We start from the raw sequence: 25,787 nt of genomic DNA, 5'->3' as shown, positions 1-25,787 counted from the left end.
TGTATACCACTTGCATATAGCAAAAAAAAAAAAGGTATATGCCTGACAGTTATTGTCATTGCAAAAAACATCACCTATCTGTGCCAGATCTGTATCAAATGCCAAATCTTGCTGTTTGTGATGCAGCCATGTATAAAATCCAGAGGGGGTATTATTTTGTAGTGTGGTAGACCATAAAGCAGTTGTCATGCCAACACATGTGATTGTAACACAAGACATAAATAAATTAGCAACTGCAATCAAGCACTTAAAGGTACACTAGCAAATATATTTAGTCATTTTTCCAAGGACAACCAGAAGTGACCCAAGCGTTTGAGTTAGCACAAAGGTTCCACTCCCAGACTTTGCCAGGAATGCTCCACATTTGCCCCAAACCTCTTTCTCCCATGGGTATCTCCCTAGCCTCAACTACTCTTGCCCTCTAATCCTCCTTTTATAGCCTCTTTCCATTTTCATTCTGCATTTCTCAAACACATTAATCTCCACACCAGTGTCCTCTTATTTCTTTGCTGCCTGTGCTCTCATTATTATTAATTCAGATTATATTGTTGTATGTCCCTGAGCTTGATTTATTCCACTCCTATCATTCCAACTAGGCAAGAGGAGAGCAAGCTGACAGTTTAATGGGTTAATTATACTGTCCAACTATCCCATTGCTTGGATGCCTTCTGCTTCCACATCCATTAAATCTGAAAAGAAGTGAAAAGGACAGGAAAGATGTACTGTGTTTCCGTAGCACAATACTCCATATTGATAATTACTTTGCCTTCATCTAACCATTGCTTTATGACTGCTGCTTGACTGCTGCTCTTGCATGAAAACCAGACTTTCCCATCTTGGTGCCTTCCAGATATTTTAAATTACAATTCCCATGAGCCCTAGCCAGCATGACCACTAATCCAGGATAATGGGAACTGTGATCCAACAACATCTGAAGAGCCACAGGATGAGGAAGGCTGATGTAAGCTCAAAACAAAAAACAAAGACCAACAATGCTGTAAGTCAATATGGCATCAACAAGAAGACGGCCAGTGCGGTGGTGATGTGAAGATGACATGACAAAGTTGCCAAGATATTGTAGGAAAGTTGCATAGATGCCGTGGCAATGGCCCCATCTGTGAAAGGAGACCTAATCCATTCATGCCAACAGAGATACCCTCATTTCATCCCTCCCCTCATGTATCACCAACCTGATACAATGATGCCACAGTACTTTCTACTTTGGCAGAGGAAGGAAGCCACCAGTAGACAAGGGCTGCAGGCATCTCTGAATCCAGATGTTCAATTCCTTTGAGCACACACTGCTCAAAAGTACCATTTTTTTAAATCACAAAACACAAAGAGAAGGATATTAACCCATATAACCCAGCACCCTTGTGAGGCGGGGATGGGGGAGCCCTGCAGAGAGGTACCCTGCAAGCATTTATATACAAACATGTATACTGGCTGTATTATTCCATTATTTCTAGTGGCACTTGATTGTGATATCAGAACATTGTTAGATTAGCACTGAATTGATTAGGCCAGTTCTACAGCTAAATGTGCAGTCTTCAATACAGCTATATGTATACAACCTACTCTTGTTACATACAAGATCTGTGGATTGTGAAACTAATTCCAAATACAACATTAGAAAAGGGGGGGGGAAGCAGTCTCTTTGACCTACTCCTAAAATAATTCATAGGAACACAACATTTCAAAGAAGTAGCTCCTTTTCTATATCATCCTTGCTAAAACACATTGAGATGATGGGGCAGTGAGGGTACCTCCCACAAATCCAGTGTGGATTACTGAGGGTTCTCTAGAAGAGGGGCAATAATCTATCCAAGTCTTGGCTGGAATGGGAACAAGGCACTACCACCTCCTTCAGAAGGCTATTCTTCCCTGGAACTTCAAATCCATCTTCAGGTCCTGCTGAAGGCAACTCCATCCTCTTGAGAACCATTGAGTTTAGGCCAAGAGCAGACTTCTCTCTATATTCCTGGGGAAGGTGCCATCCACTTCACAATCCTCTTCCTCCTGGGACTTCGTGTACATAGTTCCCCCTCCAGTCTAATCCAACAGCAGCATGGGTTCTTGGAGACAGAACTTCAAACTATGTGCAACAGGTTATCAGGAGTGTGTATGCATATGTGTACACACACACACTTTTAACTTAATATTTGCTACAATAGACTATATTAACCACGTTCATAGATGTATGTGCTTTATTATAATTATTAAAAGAATTCCAGTTCTCAAAGTAATTATTACAGCTTTATCTTCCTTCTCTCAATATTGACAGGGCATATTTATGTAATTTATTTTTCCCTTCAGCTGAAAGCACTAACACTTATTTTGTGTAACTTATCCTAGCTGCGGTTATCATACAAAATCAACTTGTGTTAAATAATTGGTGTGTCTTTCCTAAAAGTTATCATACATAGTATTGCTACTAATGGCAATTTTAATGCACTAAAGTAATAACAAAGTTATGCTTATTTTTGTGCTCAATATGTGTGTACTAGATCTCATTACTCCCTGAATTAAATTTTCCCTGTTCTTTGTACATAAATCAATAAGCATCTATTTCAGTCTACGAGATGACAAAGGCTTTAAATATTCTTGGACAACTATCAAAATGCTTTATCATGTATCATGGATTCCTTCTCAATGGTGTAAGTTTAAACTGGACGTTTCACAAATTCATGCTGTTACAGATTTTTAAAAAGACAGAATCCATACTAATTGTATGGTGGCAGTGGCAATACCTACTGACCTAATGTTGCTCCTCATGCTCTTGACAGTGTAATTATCTTAGCTCCCTATACTGGGCCATCAGGAGCCATCAGAAAGAGAAGTGTCATGAAACAGCAACGTCAAAGATCAGGGTACCCATCAGATGTATACCTGAGGAAGAAACCTCCATAAAACCATTTCTTATTCTAAAGCAGCCATCATAAGTGACTGGAACTTCCCTAAATCACAATTTTTCATTACAAAAGCTTTGTTTTCTTTTTTCAGTTTGTTAGTCCAATCCACTACCATCATTCCTCTAGTCAGTGAGCCATTGAGCTCTACAGTTACACCAATTACTGTGACTTCTGTTACAAAGTTCTCATCCATAGCAGCAGCCATAGCATAGGAATCACAAGAAATAAATGCTGATTCTTCCTCGCCTGGATGTTCCCTAGAGTTCTTTGCATATTCTACAGAATGAGCAGATATTTTCTTCATGAACTTGGCTTTCTCAGTATCCTGATTAACCCATTCATGGTAGAATTCCTGCAAAGTAAACAACAATTTTAGCCATTAAAAAGGAGAGCCATTTGACCACATGAAGAGTTAAGTAAAAAAGTTTGGAATAAACATGAGAGTTTTGTTTCAGCATTATTGCCCTTGACATCAGTAATGTTCCACTGAGAATTCACAGAAGCAAGACCTAACAATGATTTTAGCTCTTGAGGGAAATATACAGTCGTGAGAATGATATATTTCTTTGTATAAAGTAGATTTATCATATTCAGTTCAGGTAAATAAAAATCAGTTATCAAGTTCCCCCCCCCCAAATAGGTTGCATCCCACTAAGTGGAAGCCTGTGATTATGAGGACTGCAAGCGGGGGCCTTGCCTCTTGCCAGGTACAGAACAAAGTCGGGCTTTGGCGGTGATCCTTAAATCAGTGCAATGCAGGAATTGAGCAGCTGCCCTCCCCACCTTCCACACAAAATAGTCTCGCCCTTTTCCAGGGATCTGTTTTGATGTTTACAGTGGGTGTTTGAAAATGGAAATGGACTGCCTTCAAGTTGATCCCGACTTACGGCAATCCTATGAATAGGGTTTTCATGGTAAGCGGTATTCAGAGGGGGTTTACCATTGCCTCCCTCTGAGGCTAGTCCTCCCCAGCTGGATAGGGCCTGCTCAGCTTGCCACAGCTGCACAAGCCAGCCCTTTCCTTGTCCGCAACTACCAGCTGGGGGGCAACTGGGCTCCTTGGGACTATGCAGCTTGCCCACGGCTGCACAGGTGGCAGGGCACGTAACCCCTGAGCCACTCACTGTGGGGTGATCTTTAGCTGGCCCTTTACGCTCAGGAGACACGAGCGGGGATTTGAACTCACAGACTCTGGACTCCCAGCCAGGCTCTCCTCCCCACTGTGCTATACCATGGAATCAAATCTTTCTTCATGCTTTCATGGAAGGAAAGCGAGGCGCACAGACACAAGCACACATGCATGTGTCCATTCACAGTGAGACTCTTCCCCTCCGCAGCTTACAAGGAACAGACAAAAAGGAGAGAGAATTCAGGAGACAGAGAGCAGCCTTCTCTGCCTCCTGCCTGTAAGTGTGTGTGTAGGGTGTGTGTGTGCACGCAGAAACAGGTCAGGGACGATCATTTGTCTTCTGGAGTGAGAGAAAGGATGTTTTTGTCAGGGAGCTTCTATTGGGGCAATTAAAGCAGCTAAGTTAATGATACATGCATGTGCCCACAAGCATAAAGCAGAGCCAAGAAGTAAAGAAGGCTGAGCTTCTAGGATTCCACATGGTACTGTTTCCCACATTCTGTCTGATAGATATACACAGAAAGGGGGGGTGGAGACCAGTAGTGTAGTGGCAAATTCAGAAGTGCAGAGTCCCTTCATGATGGTCACACCATGCCCCCTCACAGCCATGCCCCCTTTTCCACTTTACCTCATCTTCCTTGCTTTCCCTTTCCTCTCGGAAGTCCACACTCCACCCTAGGAGCCAATCAGCATAAAAGGGGAGGCTGTGTGTGAGCTACTGAGAATAGTCTTCTCAGTGGTTGACTCGCCTCTTTTCACTCTGATTGGCTCCAATCAGCACATAAGGAAAAGGACTCCTCTCAGTGGATAACACACTCCCCTTTCATGCTGATTTGCTCATACATAAGGACCCTGCTACCATATAAGTAACTGGTCTATGACACCCCCCTCCATGACCCCAGATGACTACACCCCTGGTGGAGATTCTTGAGAGAGCTCCTCCAATGTCTGTATGAAGCAAGAGGAACAGGGAGAGTTACAAACAGCAGCTGCCTCCAGTCCTCCAATTGAAACAGCTGCCCCACCTCTCTCTCAGCAGTTTCCTCTCTGCGACCCTCCGCTACGCAAACAGGCAGGCTAGAGGCAGCCACCCCACCCCCATTATCAAGGCAAACTGCAGGCTTATTAATTTCAACTTAGCAGAGCAAAGAATACAGAGTAGGCTGGTCAGTTTTGCTTGCAAAAAAAAAATCCTGTGTCAGGAAAAGCCACTGGAAGTTCACAGCACCCAGATCAGTCCTCAATTGGTCTCAGACCTATGAACTATCCCAGAGATTGCTTTCAATTCTGATTTTAAGCGGGATTCAAACCAGTCTCTAGTTGTGGCAGGAGTAGGGTTTGCTGGAAGGCAGAAAGGAAATACTGATGCCAGAGAAACACCCAAATCAAGGGTAGATAAAAGGCTGTGGATCCCAAGATGCACCAACAAAGAAGTGGGTTAAGGAACATCAGAGAAGAGAGGAGTAAGCACACCCAGAGTGAAAAACAGCGAGAGATAGATTGAGGCAAAGGAGAAAGAAAGTGGCTGTGGATGTAGAGCTGAGAGTGAAGATAGTTGTGTTTTTATTTGATTTTTAAAATAACAATCTAACAAAGAAAGAATGGGGGAACAAGAAAGAAAGGGAGGGAAGTAAAGAGAAAAAAATCAGCTCATGTTAAGATACAATCACCAAAATTTAAACACATAAATCAATATAGGCCGTCCAAAGGTCCAGATAGGTATCCACATGAAATAGATATTTATAGAATAATGTTCACATGTAGAAAGGGTAGTTAGGTCCTCAGACTATTCCATAATAGACAGTAGGTGTTTATCCTTCCAGGCTCAATCTTGGTGACCATAAGGGGTCACAAAACCCACTTTTGTTGTCCTGTCATTAATCCCCAAGCTACAGGAATGTAAGTTAAAAGAACATGAACATCTGTAAATATAAAGGAATTTGTCAAAACAAAATTGATAGTTGACAACTTCAGACAAAAAATAATATAGCATTGGGCATGCCCACATATATGTCTCAATGAGGCATTTCTGTCATTACATCTCCAGCATCTATCTATATTAGACAGTGCCTCCCTGTACACATGTTGTGGAGTCCAAGATACCCAAAACATTAATTTTTGCTGTATGAATCTCACTTTTAAAGCTAAGGAGATGTTCTGTATGTATTCTAAAGCAAATTTCCATTGTTTAGGTTGTATAGCACATTCTAATTCCCTATTCCACTCCTTTCTAAACTCCTGAATTTCTACTTTACAAAAATTAGTAAGCATTTATAACAACAGTTATGGGCTTAGCCTTCTGGTAAGTATTTATCATTCTCTGCAAGAATGAATATAGATGTGACTAGGAAAACAAAAGGCAAGCTAGGTGGAAGGCAGTAGGAGTGAAAGTCTGAGTGACACTGGTTATAAGATGCTATGTGGGAGGGAAGTAGAACAAGGATAGATGCAGATTAAGACTGCAAAGGAGCAGGGGAAGGAAAAAGGAGACAATGAGGTAGTGGCTCCCAAACTTTTTTCCCATGGACCATTTGAAAATTGCTAAGGGTCTTGGTGAACCACTTGATTTTTCTGAGTTATAGCAAATGTAACGCATAGTGCTGCATGATTTTTGATTGCATGTTTACTGCTTCTTTTATTTCTTATAGATTGCATGTTATTGTATTAATAATAAAATACAATATAAGAATTAAAAGAAGCAATAAAAATACAATGAAAAATCGATATGAATATTTAATGCGATGGATGTACTATCTGCTGTCTTCAGCTACAAATCCACAGGCATGCCACAGGCCACCTGAATGAAGCCTGTGATCCATGGACAGGTGGTCTACAGATCATAGTTTTGGAACCCCAGTGATAAGGCATTAGGGAGCAATCCAACTCACCCTTCTGCCAAGCTGGGGTGAGTTAGACGCCATGGATCTTTGGCAGCACCAGGAGGCTCCCAGCTGTGCTGCGCTCTGCCAGTCTCTGTTGGCAGCAGCCTACTGCCACAGCGGAGATGTGGCTCTGCCAGCAGCCACCTGGCTCTTCTGGGGACAGCCAGTCCGGCAGACGGGGAGGCCTGGTGGAAGGCCTGAAAACAGGGTGTTCTGGAGGCATGGGGGGAATTACATGAGATCCTTCTCATATTCAGACCCCTCCCCTGGGTCCTGATCTCTCTTTGAACTCTGCTGGCCAAAAGACCAGTGGAGTAAAAAAAATGTAAAATCCCATTCAGGCCTATGAGGAGTGCTTACTCCCTGGGAGGCCTGTTGGCTAGAGCCGGTGCTTTCCAGTCAGCTCACGTGCATGGCTCCCAGTGGAGCTGGTGTTCAGCCAGCCAGCAGCTCCCGCATAGGAGGAGGATCCCGTGGAGCTTTCTGCCGGCTCCACCACCACCTGCCTGGCAGCTGGATTGCTCCCTTAGAGACGAGAAGGAACTCTTGGGAGGAGGGTAAGCAGAAAAGGAGGAAAGAACAGTCCAAGGAGAATTTAGCCCCATGAAGGGTTAAATGGACAGTTATCCCTCAGCATGAGAAAGAGGAATGGTCAGGAGGAATTTGAGGACTTCTGAGATTAAACCCCTCATGGCAGACCAGAGGGGGAAAAGTGAGAGAAATTAGGCAGGGTATGTCCTGTGACGATAAGAGCTACGGGTGTGCAAGTGTGATGTACTCTCCAGCTGCATATGACTAAGAGGCGTGCTAGATATCTGGGGACCAAGAAGACAGCACATCACAACACATTTAGATATCAACCTTTATTACAGATATTTAACATCTTACCCAGGACAGTGGGCAGGACCATGTGAATTCCCACGCTGCAATATAAGTTGGACAGGTGTATTCATTTAAGACAATGTAAGCAGCTTCTGGGTCACTTACAAAATTGAATTCTCCACAGACTGTAGTATTTCCTCTGGCTAACAGAAACAAAAAGAGGTACTTTAGTTTACTATTGTACAATTCATTTAGTTTGTAAGAACTGCTTCCTCTCTTCATTATATGCACAAGCATAGGATCTCTCTCTCTCTCTCTCTCTCTCACACACACACACACACACAAACATGTACTTACATTATCATATGTGAACATCATTGCCATACAAACACTCATACCAACTACACCACACTTAAAAAGACACAGCCTGAGACAGAAGAGGCCAGAAGAATAGGAACATGTGAGGGAATGGTCTGCTTCCAGAGAAGGCAGGAAATGAACTGACATTCCAAGGAAGGGACACTGAGCAATTTCCTGTGGAGTGATGTTTCCTGCCTTCAACAGAAGGAGGAACACAATCCTACTTGGAGATGTTCTAATACCCAGTAGAACAAAAGCTGTTTTTCTGCATTGGAACCCCATTGGCCATCTCAGTTTCTGAGCATCTAAACTGCAAATCGCACTAAGTTGTTTGGGAGTTGAACTTTTTCCTACATCCAGGAGAATACTCTATTAGAATACTCTAATAGTTGCTGAGAGCTACAAGTGGGAGAGTGGCCTTGCACTCATGTCCTGCTTGCAGGCTTCCCATAGGCATCTGGTTTGGAAACTGTGAGAACAGGATGCTGAACTACATAGGATGATCCAGCAAGGGGGTGCTTATGTTCTTAAGGAGTAAAGTGTCTGCCCTAAATTTTTCATAGCATTTAATTAAGCAATCTAATTAAATTATATGTGAGTGAGCTTGCAGTTGGAGTATCCTTTGTTATTTTTTCCCCCTGCAATAGCTTCCACTCTCAAAGAAGCAAGTCCAATTGTACTGTGCAGATGGCTTGTCTCTTCAGAAATGGGTTGTCTTAATGAAAGTATTTCAAGGAAAATCAACCAGTGCCTGTACATTACTTTTTTTCATACATTAATTACATCTTTGGATCAAGGCTATTGTCATTCATCTCACTTTATCCAAATATTTAATAAAATATTTAAAATTAATTTAGGCTGCAGTCCTGCGCATACAACCTGGGAGAAAGCACCACTGAAAACAATACAACTTACTTCTGAATAGACATGTGTAGGATTGCACAGTTGTTTCCATATAAAACACTTTCGGATGTCTTCAAAACAGTCAAGAAAATTCCCAGACAAAAGAAAGATATGTTGCCTTCAAATGAAGATTAATCAGGCAGATTTTTTGCAAATCCAGTTGCCAAATAATCAAAGTAACAACATACTAAGACTAATTAAGTACTCGAATGATTGATTGATGGATTGATTGATGGATTGATTGATTGATTGATTGACTGATTGACTGATTGATTGCCTTTGTATACCGCCCCATAGCCGAAGCTCTCTGGGCGGTTTACAACAATTAAAGATGAAAAGGAGAAATAGAGCTGCTTGTCATCAGCATACTGATGGCAAAGCACTCCAAAGCTCCGGATGACTGCACCCAACGGTTTCATGTAGATGTTGAACAGCATGGGGGACACAACTGACCCCTGCGGAACCCCATACTGGAGAGTCCAAGATGCCGAGCAATGTTCCCCAAGCACCACCTTCTGGAGGCGACCTGCCAAGTAGGAGCGGAACCACCGCCATGCAGTCCCTCCCACTCCCAGCTCAGCCAGTCATCCCAGAAGGATACCATGGTCGATGGCATCAAAAGCCGCTGAGAGATCAAGAAGAATCAACAGAGTCACACTCCCCCTGTCTCTCTCCCGACAGAGGTCATCATACAGGGCGACCAAGGCTCTTTCTGTGCCAAAACCAGGCCTAAAACCCAGCTGAAATGGATCCAGATAATCGGTCTCATCCAAGAGTGTCTGGAGCTGGCCTGCCACCACTCGTTCAAGGACCTTGCCCAGACATGGAACATTTCCTACCAGCCTATAGTTATTAAGATTTTTCTGGGTCCAGGGAGGGTCTCTTCAGGAGTGGTCTCACTACCGCCTCTTTCAGGCAGCCAGGGACCACCCCCTCTCGCAGAGAGACATTAATCACTTCCCTGGTCCAGCTGGCTGTTCCATCCCTGCTAGCTTTTATTAGCCAAGAAGGGCAAGGATCCAGCACAGAAGTGGTTGCACGAACCTGTCCAAGCACCTTGTCAACGTCCTCTAGCTGTATCAACTGAAACTCATCCAAGAAATCGTGACAAGGCTGTGCTCTGGATACCCCGCTTGATTCACCTGCTATAACACTGGAGTCTAAGTCCTGGTGGATGCTAAAGATTTTATCTGGAAGTGCCTAGCAAATTCATTACAGCAGGCCTCAGATGGTTCTACCATGTCCCTGGGGCCAGAGTGTAATAGCCCCGGACAATTCTGAAGAGCTCTGCTGGGCAGCAGGTTGATGATTTGATAGTGGCAGCAAAATATTGGTTTTTTGCTGCCCTCACTGCCCCTAAATACAGCTTACCATAGGCACTTACCAGTGTGTAATTGCATCCACCAGGAGTTTGTCTCCATCTGCACTCAAGCCGTCTCCAATATTGTTTCATCGCTAATGATGAATCAATATCACTTGTTATAAAACACTCAAACATGAACACAAAGTGACATTTTGCAGCCATTAATATTCTTTTAAAATTCTTAATATTCTTTTAAAATTCTTTTAAAAACTCGCTTATGAAAGATTAAGGGGCAAAAAAGTTAGATACAAACATGCCTAAGAAGCATTCTTCAAATTACTTACATTCTGTATTTCCTCCCATGATGAACACGCTTTTAAGTTTCTTAGGAAGTGTTGGGTCCATTTTCACTGCCAGTGCTAAATTTGTCAAGGGGCCAGTAGCAACTAGAGAAACCTATAAAACACGCACAACTATTTCTTGAGGTGACTTATTCTGAGCACTTCTTTACATCGTTATGCTGTCTTGTATGATAACCTCTGCTGTTAAGTATGCCCAACTTCTTCAAATAACAACCTGTTGTTACAAGTGCAGAAGGAGGCCTGGCCACGTTTTGTTTTCTGGTTAGTTGACAACTGAATGATAATATAACCAAACAATGAATGATGAGTTAGGAAATCTCTGGTTCAAACAACAGCACAGCCATGAGCATTCTATATGAACAGACCAGTTCTAAATCCTAATGAGAACCAGGCACTCAAAGTGAATGCCCAATCACATAGAGCACTTTGTTTGCATTATCCTTTTCCCCTGTTTTGAAGAGTGTCTGCAGGATCAGGTCTTTACATGGAGCCACAGTTCCCATGTAGGGTTATTTCTGCGGTTCAGAGGGGCAAGCTCACTTTTCCACCACAGAAGTATGGTGCTACCCTCCTCCACCCACAGGAGCTGGATATGCGTTCATGTCTGGAAAATGCACTGAACACTCACAAAGCCCTGTATATGTTTTATTTATTTTATTTATTTATTTATTGGATTTCTTAGTCACCCATCTGGCTGGCCATCCAGCCACTCTGGGCGATGTACAAAATAAGAACATAAGAACGTAAGAAGAGCCTGCTGGATCTAGTCCAGCATCCTGTTCTCACAGTGGCCAACCAGGTGCCTGGGGGAAGCCCGCAAGCAGGACCCGAGTGCAAGAACACTCTCCCCTCCTGAGGCTTCCGGCAACTGGTTTTCAGAAGCATGCTGCCTCTGACTAGGGTGGCACAGCACAGCCATCACGGCTAGTAGCCATTGATAGCCCTGTCCTCCATGAATTTGTCTAATCTTTTTTTAAAGCCATCCAAGCTGGTGGCCATTACTGCATCTTGTGGGAGCAAATTCCATAGTTTAACTATGTGCTGAGTAAAAAAGTACTTCCTTTTGTTTGTCCTGAATCTTCCAACATTCAGCTTCTTTCAATGTCCATGAGTTCTAGTATTATGAGAGAGGGAGAAGAACTTTTCTCTATCCAGTTTCTCAGTGCCATCCATAATTTTATACACTTCTATCATGTCTCCTCTGACCCGTCTTTTCTCTAAACTAAAAAGCCCCAAATGCTGCAACCTTTCCTCGTAAGGGAGTCGCTCCATTCCCTTGATCATTCTGGTTGCCCTCTTCTGAACCTTTTCCAACTCTATAATATCCTTTTTGAGATGAGGTGACCAGGACTGTACACAGTATTCCAAATGCGGCCGCACCATAGATTTATACAACGGCATTATGATATTGGCTGTTTTATTTTCAATACCTTTCCTAATTATCGCTAGCATGGAATTTGAATTTTTCACAGCTGCCGCACACTGGGTCGACGTTTTCATCGTGCTGTCCACTACAACCCCGAGGTCTCTCTCCTGGTTGGTCACCGCCAGTTCAGACCCCATGAGCGTATATGTGAAATTAAGATTTTTTGCTCCAATATGCATAATTTTACACTTGTTTATATTGAATTGCATTTGCCATTTTTCTGCCCATTCACTCAGTTTGGAGAGGTGTTTTTGGAGCTCTTCGCAATCCCTTTTTGTTTTAACAACCCTGAACAATTTAGTGTCGTCAGCAAACTTGGCCACTTCACTGCTCACTCCTAATTCTAGGTCATTAATGAACAAGTTGAAAAGTACAGGTCCCAATACCGATCCTTGAGGGACTCCACTTTCTACAGCCCTCCATTGGGAGAACTGTCCGTTTATTCCTACTCTCTGCTTTCTGCTTCTTAACCAATTCCTTATCCACAAGAGGACCTCTCCTCTTATTCCATGACTGCTAAGCTTCCTCAGAAATCTTTGGTGAGGTACCTTGTCAAACGCTTTTTGAAAGTCTAACTATACTATGTCCACTGGATCACCTCTATCTATATGCTTGTTGACACTCTCAAAGAATTCTAATAGGTTACTGAGACAGGACTTTCCCTTGCAGAAGTCATGCTGGCTCTGCTTCAGCAAGGCTTGTTCTTCTATGTGCTTAGTTAATCTAGCTTTAATCATACTTTCTACCAGTTTTCCAGGGACAGAAGTTAAGCTAACTGGCCTGTAATTTCCGGGATCCCCTCTGGATTCCTTTTTGAATATTGGTGTTACATTTGCCACTTTCCAGTCCTCAGGCACGGAGGAGGACCCGAGGGACAAGTTACATATTTTAGTTAGCAGATCAGCAATTTCACATTTGAGTTCTTTGAGAACTCTCGGGTGGATGCCATCCGGGCCCGGTGATTTGTCAGTTTTTATATTGTCCATTAAGCCTAGAACTTCCTCTCTCGTTACCACTATTTGTCTCAGTTCCTCAGAATCCCTTCCTGCAAATGTTAGTTCAGGTTCAGGGATCTGCCCTATATCTTCCACTGTGAAGACAGATGCAAAGAATTCATTTAGCTTCTCTGCAATCTCCATATCGTTCTTTAGTACACCTTTGACTCCCTTATCATCCAAGGGTCCAATCGCCTCCCTAGATGGTCTCCTGCTTTGAATGTATTTATAGAATTTTTTGTTGTTGGTTTTTATGTTCTTAGCAATGTGCTCCTCAAATTCTTTTTTAGCATCCCTTATTGTCTTCTTGCATTTTTTTGGCCAGAGTTTGTGTTCTTTTTTATTTTCTTCATTCGGACAAGACTTCCATTTTCTGAAGGAAGCCTTTTTGCCTCTAAGAGCTTCCTTGACTTTGCTCGTTAACCATGCTGGCATCTTCTTGGCCCTGGCGGTACCTTTTCTGATCTGCGGTATGCACTCCAGTTGAGCTTCTAATATATTGTTTTTAAACAACTTCCAAGCATTTTCGAGTGATGTGACCCTCTGGACTTTGTTTTTCAGCTTTCTTTTTACCAATCCCCTCATTTTTGTGAAGTTTCCTCTTTTGAAGTCAAATGTGACCGTGTTGGATTTTCTTGGCAATTGGCCATCTACATGTATGTTTAATTTAATAGCACTATGGTCACTGCTCCCAGTCGGTTCAACAACACTTACATCTCACACCAGGTCCCGGTCCCCACTGAGGATTAAGTCCAGGGTTGCCGTCCCTCTGGTCGGTTCCATGACCAACTGGTCTAGGGAATAGTCATTTAGAATATCTAGAAACTTTGCTTCTTTGTCATGACTGGAACACATATGCGGCCAGTCTATGTCCGGTTAGTTGAAGTCACCCATTACTACCACATTTCTTAGTTTGGATGCTTCCTCAATTTCATATCTCATCTCAAGGTCTCCCTGAGCATTTTGATCAGGGGGACGATAGATCGTTCCCAGTATTAAGTCCCTCCTGGGGCATGGTATCACCACCCACAATGATTCTGTGGAGGAGTCTGCCTCTTTTGGGGTTTCGAGCTTGCTGGATTCAATGCCTTCTTTCACGTATAGAGCGACTCCGCCACCAATACGTCCTTCCCTGTCCTTCCGATATAGTTTATATCCAGGGATAACCGTATCCCACTGGTTTTCTCCATTCCACCAGGTCTCCGTTATGCTCATTATATCAATGCTCTCCTCTAAGACCAAGCACTCCAGTTCTCCCATCTTGATTCGGAGGCTCCTAGCATTAGCGTACAGGCACTTGTAAGCAGTGTCTCTCTTCAAGTGTCTTTGGCACTTGTGGTTTGGCCTGTGGTAATTTTGCTCTTCTGAATTGATATCCTGTGCCCCTGCTCTCACAACGCCTACTTCTAGGCCTACCCCTTTTAAAATTTCATCATTTCTTTGATTTTTATCCCAGGGGGGAGGTTTATTCCGAACCGGACCTTCCTTAGCTCCTGTCGGGTTTCCCCCCTCAGTCAGTTTAAAAGCTGCTCTGCTACCTTTTTAATTTTAAGTGCCAGCAGTCTGGTTCCATTCTGGTTCAAGTGGAGCCCGTCCCTTTTGTACAGGCCCGGCTTGTCCCAAAATGTTCCCCAGTGCCTAACAAATCCAAACCCTTCCACCCGACACCATTGTCTCATCCATGCATTGAGACTCCAAAGCTGGCCCTGTCTGGCTGGTCCTGTGCGTGGAACCGGTAGCATTTCAGAGAAAGCCACCTTGGAGGTCCTGGCTTTCAGCATCCTACCTAGCAACCTAAATTTTGCTTCCAGCAAATGAACAAAATGACACAAAATGACACACCAATACAATAAACATTAAAATCTAAAAGCAATGATGGTAAAATCTAGCCCACCCCAAAGGCCTGCCTGAAGAGCCAGGTCTTCATGGCCCGGCGGAAACTCATTGTAGAGGGGGCTTGGCGGAGATCATTTGGAAGGGAGTTCCATAGGGTGGGGGCCACAATTGAAAAAGCCCTCTCTCTGGTCCTCACCAGTCTAGCTGTTTTGACTGGTGGGACAGAGAGAAGATCTTTTGAGGCCGATCTTGTTAGGCGGCATAGCTGATGATGCTGGAGGCGCTCCTTCAGATAGACTGGGCCGAAACCGTGTAGGGATTTAAAGGTCAAAACCAACACCTTGAATTGGGCCCGGCAAGCAACTGGTAGCCAGTGCAACTCTTTAAGCACTGGAGTCACATGATCTCGCTGGCGGCTGCTTTTAATCAGGCGCGCCGCCGCGTTCTGTACCAGTTGCAGCTTCCAGACCGTTTTCAAGGGTAGCCCCACATAGAGCGCATTACAGTAGTCAAGGTGAGAGGAGACCAGGGCATGTACCACCGATGGGAGCAAATGATTGGGAAGGTAGGGGCGTAGCCTCCGTATCAGATGGAGTTGATACAGTGCTGCCCGGGTCACAGCCAAAACCTGAGCTTCCATGGACAGTTTGGAGTCAAGAATGACCCTGAGGCTGCGGACCTGGTCTTTTAGGGGCAGTTGTACCCCATTGAGCACCAGGTCCAAATCCCCTAACCTTCCCTTGTCTCCCACGAACAGTACCTCGGTTTTGTCAGGGTTCAGTTTCAGCTTATTCCTTCCCATCCAGGCACTCACCGACTCCAGGCACTTGGACATGGTTTCTACAGCCAACCTCAGTGAAGATTTAAATGAGAGATAGAGCTGCGTGTCATCCGCATATTGGTGACACTGCAGTCCAAATCTCCTGATGATAGCCCCCAGTGGCTTTATATAGATGTTAAACAGCATTGGGGAGAGGATGGAACCCTGCAGCACCCCACAAGTGAGAGGCCAAGGATCCGAAACCTCATCCCCTAGTGCTACTCTTTGGTACCTATGAGAGAGGAAGGAACGGAACTACTGCAGAACAGTGCCCCCTATGCTTAACCCCTCCAATTGGTACAATTTTAAGCATTATTAGCAGTATTATTTTCACTGTCGCTAACTACAAAGGGTATTTAAAATACAGTTAACTGAATCCCCTAAAGGATTTTAAAAAGTAGTTTGGTGGGTAGAAATGAAATGTGATGGGAGACAACACAGTTCAAACAATGTATAAAAGTTGCATTATTATTATTTTTTTTAAAGGGAAAATAAAGGATTGTGAAGAAACTTTAGGATAGCTAAACCCCCAAAGCACAAATATATGAGAAAAGAATAATAAAATAAAAGAAGATGTCAAGGCCTGCTCTAGCTGGATGATCACCTCCTCCACACAGAGCCATCTACTACCAACTGTCCCATGGAAAAGTTCTAGATAACGTTTTATATGCAGCCATGTATTGTTTGGATCCATGTCTACTTTGGCGAGTAAAATTCACCAGGGAGGAGGTGAATATATTTTATATCATCTCACCTGACCTTGTCGTTCATTGGCTGTTCTTAATATTGCATGCACAGCATGTTCTTCTTGCAGAAGCTCCAATCCTGGAGCACTAGGATCTGGAACATCACCCAGTCCATCTTTTCCATGATATAGTGCCCCTTCCACAGGTCCACCAAGTATCGGAGAAGAGGCACCAGGATAAACTGGAATCTATACAAGATATGATACCAATGTGATACAAATTTTAAGACAAAAACCATTGATTCTGCTGAAAGTAAATAATGATGTCAAGTAGCTTTTGTTGTCAACTAATCAATCTGCCAGTGTTAGACTGAAGCCAAATTGTGACTGAATTGTCTCTACTAATTTGTGAGGAGAATAGCAGAAAACATGTCCCTTCATAGTACAAAGATGTGTCACTTTGGTTAAAGGAAGCAAAATTTGATGTCTATAATAAATACACTGAGTACACTTACGCGGTCATTGTACACCTCCTGTATTTTCACAACAGCCATGTGGGATAAGTCAGTCTGAGAGTTGGTGACTGGCCCAAAGCAGGAAGTGAGCAAACAATGATGTTAAGCGAGTTTAAAATGTGAACCTGCACAGGTTCAGAGTTTTCTTTTTAATATCAAGGTTGACAAGCTAGGGGTTTTCTTGTTTTGTTTTTGTTTGCTGTAAGAAATCAGGAGTGGAACGTGGCAAGCGAAGCATGCAGGGACAGGGGATGTCTGGCTTTGTATTTTTATTTCAAGCGTCTCATCACTTTTTTTTTTTGCTTGTGAATGCTGTACTACAAATTATACAGTTACAGGTGTGTGCATGCATGGGTTTTGTTGCTGGCGTTTTTACAGCATGTAGCAGTGGAAAGGTAGAGTAGAGAGAACTATTCATTGTGTGCTTCACAACTGAAGTGTTGTCGTTATCCCATCTATTGGCATGTTGTTTTTTTCCTAGGGAAATTAGGGTTGTTTTTTCGCAAAGTTGATTGTAGCAGCAATATGTGGGGAGGGGTGATTAGTTGCTTTTCCACCCATGGGAGAAAATATGGGAGTTCTTGGGGATGGGCTGTTGCTCCTGGGATAAACACTTAAATGGTTTTATTATTATTATTATTATTATTATTTAGCTCAGGATGGTGTACATGGTTCCCCCCTTTCCATTTTATCCTCATAACAACCTCATGAAGTAGGTTACACTAAGAGACAGTGGCTGACCCAAGGCTACCCAGTGATTTGTATGGCTGAGTGGGAATTTCAAATTCTTTGATTTGATTTTCTCAAAAAAGAAAAAAATGCAGTTACTATGAGGTATTAATAAATAACTATAGCAAATGAATGTACTGGTTGCTTTTTAACTATTTAAATCTTGAATATATCTAAGTATGAGCATTTGCACAAAATTGCTGCAAATCATATTTTATTTACTATTTATTTATCAATCTTATATTCCACCCTTTCTCCCGGAAGGAGCCCTGGGCGGCAAACAAAAACACTAAAAACACTGTAAAACATCTTAAAAGCAGGACACTTTGAAACATATTTTAAAAAATCTTTAAAATCCTCTTATAAAACACAACAGCTTTAAAAACATGTTAAATAGCAATTCCAACACAGACGCAGACTGGGATAAGGTCTCTACTTAAAAGGCTTGTTGAAAGAGGAAGGTCTTCAGTAGGCACCAAAAAGATAACAAAGATGGTGCCTGTCTGGAATTCCCTCCCCTTAAACATCAAAGTGGCAGTGCCACAACACTAAAGGTCCACTTTTGTTGTGTGGAACGGATCTCCTGATAAGATGATATCTGCAAGAGGCCCTCACTTGCAGAGAGCAGTGATCAACTGGGCATATAAGGGGCAAGACGATCTTTCAGGTATCATCTGGTCTCTAGCTGCACACCAAACCCAGAACTTTGAACTTGGCCTGTGAACTTGGCTAATGAGCAGCCAGTGCAATTCTTTCAGCAGTGGGGTAACATGTTGACAATACCCTACCCCAGTGAGCAGTCGTGCCACAGCATTTTGCACTAGCTGCATCTTCTGGACCAACCTCAAGGACAGCCCACATAGAGTGCATTACAGTAATCCACACAGAAGGCATGATTACTTGTGCCCCATCAGCCTCACAGCACATATTTCACCACTTGCACTTGAGCCATCATCCATCCTGTTTCATTGCCCTTAGTTCACTGGTGTACCAAGGTGCAAACCATGCTCCACAATGCCAGAGAGGCCACTCAGGGACAATCGTGTTAAGAGCCTGATGAGTCTCATTGTTCCACAGCGTGACAAATGAGTCACCTTATCTACAGGAAACTCCCCTAGGACATTCAGGAACCCAGTGGATTCCATTAGTCTCCGGGGGCAGACCATCTTAATCTGTCCACCACCCCTGCAGAGGAGAATTGAAGCCGTAAATCCAAACTTTAAATCTTAAATCACTTTTGACCCCAAAATCTGAAATACCATGCCTGATCTTACATTGAATGTAGTATTTATTTATTTATACTTTATTTTATTTGTATACCGCTATTTCATTAAAAACATCAATGTCGTTTACAACACCTTAAAAACAACAATCATAGAATAAAAACATTAAAAATGCAAGAAAAATAATGGGCAACCATTGTGGAAAAAGTATCTTCATAATTGCCTGCATAAGCCTGACAGAACAGAAAGGTTTTCAGCAAATGCTTAAAAGTTAAAACAGAAAGCACCTGCTGAATCTCTGTTAGCAGAGCATTCCGAAGAACTGGGCCGATGACACTGAACGCTCAATTTTGTATTGATGTTAAATGAGCCTTGCCAACTTGGAGGATGACCAAAGCTACTCCTGCAGATGATCTCAGTGATCGAACTGGGATATAATGGTTCAGGAGGTCCCTAAGATACCCTGGACATACGTTGTTCAGGGCTTTGTAAATCAATCCAAGGACCTTGAACCTGACTCAGTAGTGGATGGGCAGCCAATGCAGATGTTTTAAAAGCAGTGTCGCATGTTGTCAGCCATGTGCTCCCATCAGCAGTCGCATTTTGCACTAGCTTGAGCTTCCGAACCAGGGCCAAGGAAGGGCAGTAAAGCACCCTCAAGATTACCAATGCATGGACAACAGAGGTCAGGCTCTCTGTGTCCAGGAATGGCCATAGTTGATGAACCAAAGTTGGTAAAAGGCACTCCTGGCACAGAGGATACCTGGGCCTCTAGTGACAAAGATGAATCTAGGAGTAACCCGGGCTACAGACCTGGTCCTTCAGAGGAAGCGCGACACCATCCACAACAGATTACCTGCCTGTCTCCTAGATAAGGGAACTGCCTACCCAAACAGTATTGCCAGCCTAAGATTATCTGATGAAAGACTTATGTAGCATAATACGTTTACTCAAGAAACTGGAATTCTTTTCATGGTTTTGGGTTGGCATTAGAGGAGAGCAGGGCTATTGTCCCTTTAATGGCTACATGATAGGCAAATAGTAAACAGAGTAAGCCTTTTCCAGTAGGGAACTACAATTATGGGGAAAGTTTCACTGATATTCTTTCTGTCAGCCATTCTATTACTTGTGTGTGACTCCTGATTTATTTCTGGGCCCTCCACCCCACCTACAAAGAGGATACATAAAGTGTGTGCAACTTTTATGTAAACTTGTGTCTTCTTTTATGAATTTAGATTATGGGTATCAAACTTAAATGAGTTGAAGGACCAAATTCCCCACCCTACTCCACCCAGCAGATGCCTGGGGCAAAACTCATTTGTTCACCCCCCCAAAAAAAAGGTTTTATCTGAATCTGACATCTAACCATCACTGCACCTGATTTCAAAGTGGTAGTCCTGAGCTTTAAAGCCTAAAATGTGTTAAGACCAGGTTATATGAAGACCAACTTCTTGTCTATATTGAACATATCTGTTTTTAAGATCTTTCGGAGAGGATTTTCTTCATGCCCCATCAATATCTGAGATATGTTTGGAAGGGACAACAGAAAGTGACTTCTTAGTTGGCTTGCCTAAGCTTTGGAACTCCTTTCCCAGAGCAGCCCATTTAGCCGCCTTTCTGTTGATAATGAAAGCTTTCATGTTTAGACAGGCCTTTGGACCGCTGAAGTGATTTGTTTGTTGCTGTTGAGTTTTCCTTGGATGCTATTAATTTGTTTTTATCTGCTATTTATTTAGGAGCATTTATACCTGCCAACTAACCAAAATTCTTGAGGCAGATTGCAATATATTTAAAAGACAATATATTTAAAATAGCCAATAACAATAATTACTAGGGTGGGGCAAAAGTAACTACTGTACTGTAAGTCCCCCCCCGTTTCACTCACTCACTCACTCACTCACTCACACACACACACACACACACACACACACACACTCCTTAGTTGCTCCACTGCAGCTGAAGTTCCTGTCCTGGAACTGGCGGTTGGAGTTGCCAGATATTATAGTCCCTCACAGGCCACAGTTTCTCCACTGGGCGGCTCCTGCCACTGCTGCCGCCTCTCATAACTTCCAGGAGGCGCTGGGGGAGCAGAAGCCTCCCCCCAATACTCAGTTGTTCCAGCTGCCACTAACTAATGTTTAATTAAGATTAGACATTAAACTGGAAAAATTAGAAACAGTTCATTCAACTCTGGCCATTGCACCTGTTCTTAAATATTTAAAACATGAACATGGTAACAAATTTCTAAGAGGAATCAATTTGAGTGAAGTATGGTGGGGTGCTACAAAAGGCCTGATAAGATTCTCAGGCATTTTGTTCACCACTTCAGGTTAGATTTTAGTGTCATGCCTTTACCCATACTAGCTTGGTAAGCGCTTACTTACAATTGAGATCTGTCTTTTTATCAGACTAGGGAAATAAAAGATCTGAGGTTTGGGTGTTTTTTTTTTTTAAAGGCCTGCTGATATTGGAAGCCCACTTTACATCAGAACGGAAGGAATGGAGGAGTTAATCTTGAATTTAAGTATAAATCTGTGGAAGGGAGCATATATCACCAGTCTAATGTGTTGACACACAAGACTGTCCTGCTCACTGACCATTTTTATTTTTCTCCCTATGCATCTCCTTGCTCATTATGATTCATTCAGAATTCTGCTTGAAGCAAATGACAAATTACCTATTTGACACAAGCTGAGAGCTGCAGAGAGACACCATGGGAATTAAAAACAAAAATCAGCTACCAGAATCAAGATGAGTGCATGCACTGCCATTAGGGTTGCCAGGGTCAGGGCCTGAGACTGATCTTGTATCTTTAGGAGAAGAGAAAGTCAGCCAAATGCAGGTGTTCTTGCAACTCTGTAATGGGAAAAACCACAAGGTTGAATTCTCCCTTCCCCCTGCACAACTGTTAAAGATACAGAAGACCTTTTGGTTGCCAGGCCCGGCCTCCAAGAGGTCTTCTGTATCTTTAAAAGTTGTGCAGGGGGGAGGGAGAATCCCACCTAGTGGTTTTTCCCATTACAGAGTTGCAAGAACACCTGTACTTGGCTGACTTTCTCTTCTCCTAAAGATACAGGATCAGTCTCAGGCCATGAACCTGGCAACCCTAACTGCCATTGAAAAGAATCTTACTTAAAATTATGAGAAAGTCATCCACTTTATCAAATGGTAGCCCTCTCCAAACTTTGCCACCCTAACAAATCCCTTCTTTATGTTCTTCAGCCCAAAGCACACTCAGAAATATGCTTAGCTTTTTGGATTTCAAGCAACACAAAAACACACAACTCTTGTTTACCTTCTGTACCAAAATACTAAACACATTAAAAATCTTAAATACATTTGTAAATAATCTCTGTTAATTTGGATGGAACAGAACAGAATAAACACATTAAGAATTCCACCCTAAACTGAAATCCTGAACACACTTGGTAATAACTTCCACTGCAAGCTGTGAAACACAGGCCTAACCGTATCCAGGAAGCCATGCATGTATTTGTAACCACATGAGTGATTATTAACAGAAGGCAGTAAACAAGTCAGAGAAGCACCCGTATTATTTAAGATCACAGATACAGCAACAAATTTTATTTATCTACAAGGAATAATACTTATAAATCATCCATTCATAAAATATATCAAGGTGGCGTACAACAATAGGTACAATAAAACGTAAGATACCATAAAGACAATACAGAATAATAACACTGATGTGGCTCATCTTCTTCAAAAACAGTAAACAATTGAATAGGTCGGTTGGCCTAAAAAGGTCTCCAAGAGCCACCTGAACGTTAACAGCAAGGATGCCTGCTGAATCTCTGCTGGAAGAATATTCTACAGCATGGGACCAGACATTAAATGTCCAACTTCTAGTTGAAGCCAGTTGCGCTTCTGAAACATGAGGGACAACTAACAACACTCATCTGGATGATCTCAGAGATCAAGCTGGGATACAAAGGCTCAGGCGGTCCATATCGTAGAGCCAAGTAATTCAGGATTTTGTATATTAATACAAGAACTTTGAAGCTGGCCTAGCAGTAACATTTACAGGCTTGCACTCCCCGTCCTCTCGATAAAGGTCATTCATCAGGGCAATCAAGGTTGGTTCAGCCCCAAAACCAGGCCTGAACCCAGACTAAAATGGATCCAGATGATTGGTTGCTCCACTACAACTCTCTCCATCACATTCCCCAAAATTATACAAAATTGCCATTATGTGTAAAGCGGACACTGCTTGGAAGGAAATATGCATACTATCCGGGTGCCAATCTCTCATTTTATGAATCCCACATCATGATACTATCATGTAAAATTTGTCTGAAAGATTATTCAGCAACTTACCTCAAGCTTGTTACAAACATATAACACACGGAGTACATTTCTACATGTATTTTCCAAAAGACTATTTCCATAACAGCAAGTAATCCCCAAGACTTCAACATGGGGAGATGCTAGAGCCATCATGATAGCTTGAGCATCATCAACACCACAGTCAACATCAACCAGTAGAAGTTTCTTCATTTCAGAAATGCCTATGAAGAAGAAAAATAAATAATTTAAACAGAGAACCTTAGTGTCATGTGACCATGAAAGGGTTAGAACTATGGTAATAGAGGGATGAACCTGTGACCCACTACCCCTCCTCTGGGGTGCATTAAACTCCGAGGCATTGAGATGACAAAGGAGACACCAAATGGCCTTCTACCTTTGTCCTTTTCTCTCCCACGCTTAGCCCTGGGTAGCAATAGTATTATGGCCAGCTTTAGCCCACTTGTAACAAACTGAATATAGGACAGTTCTGGATATGTCTATATATGATGATTGCCAGCTAGTCACACATGTAAAAATGCTTGGACCTCATTCACTGTGACCACCACAAGATGCATTTAGAGTTGTTACATTGTCCGATAGGTTGCTGTGCTTTAAAAGATGTTTGATCAGCAGAAATCCAGCAGTGCAGCTTTCCCCTATTACTAGCCTCCATGACTATATTGTTTGGAAATGAATTGCTATGGCACCAACAAATCAGTGACTGCTATTGTAATTTCTGATCTTATCCTTTCTCCACCTTTGTGTGCCTGCCAACTTGAGATAACCATCCCTGCAACTGATGACGTGAGCTGTAGTCCACAAAAACTTGTACCATAATAAATTTGTTTTATTAATTGAACTGCCACAAGACTTTGTAATTATTGTAATGATTATGGGTTAATATGTATTCCTGTTACTGCAGTGCTGTATTGCAAAGCTGTTTTGGGCACAGCTACCTGGTAAAAGCGGCATACAAATTGGAGTGATAGTAACAATGACGACCACAATGATATTAATGGAGTATTTATTTATTTAACTTTATAGCACGCCCTTTCTCCCAGGAGCCCAGGGCAGCGAACAAAAACACTAAAAACCTTTAAAATGTGAAAAACAAAACATCTTAAACAAAATTTCTGCCTGTTAAACAGCATTCTTACCAAAAAAGGGAGCAACTGTGAAGATACTACAGCAAATGACCCTGATGTGTTCCTTTTTTTAAATGAATCACAGTCCCCCTTTCCTCGGCCCCCGTCCTCGCCTCCTACCTGCGGTCACAGGGACCGCAGCTCACTGTTTCCTAGGTAGGGCAGAATGCCCCACTAATCACTGGCCAATCACAAGCTCAAATCCTTGACTCGCCCCCCTTAAAGGTAAAGGTGAAGGTGTCCCCGCACTTCTAGTGCGAGTCGTTTCCGACTCTTAGGGTGATGTCTTGCAACATTTACTAGGTAGACCGTATATATGGGGTGGGATTGCCAGTTCCTTCCCCGGCCTTTCTTTACCCCCCAGCATATGCCGGGTACTCATTTTACCGACTACGGATGGATGGAAGGCTGAGTGGACCTCGACCCCTTTTACTGGAGATTCAACTTCCTCCTTCTGTTGGAATCGAACTCCGGGGGTGAGCAGAGCTTCGGGCTGCGTACCACTCTGCGACACGCCCCCCCCTTAAGGCTTAAATAATCCCTTCCCTGTAAATTTGCATACGGCGAAGGGCTGGGAAGGAGAATTGGCACGGTTGTTATGGCAGCTGCGGTTTAAGTTCCAGCCGTGTGCGCGTGCACACTTGTAACGGCTTTCTCGGCTGGGGGGTGGGGAGGGGCTGAAGTCTCATAACTTCGAATGGCGATCTGCCTGTGTGTTTGTTGGCGACAGCCAGGGGTTCTTCTTGGGATGAAGGTTGGCCCATTTTCTGGTAAGCAGCTGTATGTCTAGGAGCAGAATGTCGATTCTTGAAGCAGGGTTGTATTTCTCCCATGTAGGAAGAAGTTGTAAATGTAATGATGAAAGTAGCATCGGTTGCATTTCTGCCTGCAATGCAGCTTTCCAAGACATAGAAACTTTCCCCTGAAAAGAGCTTCTCTCTCTCAATCTCTCTCTAATTTTTAATGGGCAAAGAAACTGTTTAACCACCATTTAGAAGGTGGTTCTTTTTTAGACCTATGGGAGCTATCCTGAAGTGGAGTGGACTGTCAGTTCAACCTTACTATAGGTTTAAGGAATTGGTGGGCTAGAAAGGTGTATTCATTTCTCTTCTAACTCACCCACTCCCTGAAAATCCCACTGTTTTCTCCCCCTACTGAGTAGGGCCATCTCTCCTTCAATCTTTGGGTTTTGTACAGAGAGCTGTGAATGAGCGTTAAGGTAGACAGACCTATGGCCGAGGAGTGGTCAGTGCCAGTCACTGCCGCAGATGATGCCCATTCAAATACCCCACCTCTCCAGCAAAGGGCAGGATGCAGAAAAAGCAAGGTGCATGATTTCTAAAATATTATGAATGGGCAGTTATGCTGGCCGGTCATCATAATCCAGGTAGGTCAAGGAGCCTCCATCTCTACTTCACCTCCATGAATGTCA

At 42.9% G+C, this 25,787-nt stretch overlaps 1 protein-coding gene across 3 annotated transcripts in view; it reads right to left on the bottom strand.

The window, feature by feature from the left end:
• Window positions 1-2,193: 2,193 nt before the first annotated feature.
• LOC133384946 (inosine-uridine preferring nucleoside hydrolase-like) overlaps window positions 2,194-25,787 on the bottom strand; it is a 34,424-nt gene continuing 10,830 nt past the window's right edge. Inside the window, exons 1-6 of one of the 3 annotated variants that reach the window (XM_061626914.1) lie at window positions 24,743-24,803; window positions 23,241-23,431; window positions 16,505-16,684; window positions 10,656-10,767; window positions 7,812-7,948; window positions 2,194-3,264 (exon numbers count right to left, since the gene is read on the bottom strand). In XM_061626914.1, coding sequence (XP_061482898.1) covers window positions 2,920-3,264; window positions 7,812-7,948; window positions 10,656-10,767; window positions 16,505-16,684; window positions 23,241-23,420 — 954 coding nt within the window. In that variant the 5' untranslated portion in view covers window positions 23,421-23,431; window positions 24,743-24,803 and the 3' untranslated portion in view covers window positions 2,194-2,919. Of the gene's footprint in view, window positions 3,265-7,811; window positions 7,949-10,655; window positions 10,768-16,504; window positions 16,685-23,240; window positions 23,432-24,367; window positions 24,555-24,742; window positions 24,804-25,787 lie in introns of those variants that run through there. The other 2 variants (XM_061626912.1, XM_061626913.1) reach the window with 2 other exon arrangements.

Source organism: Rhineura floridana, chromosome 5 (assembly GCF_030035675.1).
Source record: "Rhineura floridana isolate rRhiFlo1 chromosome 5, rRhiFlo1.hap2, whole genome shotgun sequence".
NCBI classification, from domain to species: domain Eukaryota; kingdom Metazoa; phylum Chordata; class Lepidosauria; order Squamata; family Rhineuridae; genus Rhineura; species Rhineura floridana.
The sequence above is the reverse complement of the archived record's forward strand: the minus strand, read 5'-3'. Positions and strand labels throughout refer to the sequence as shown.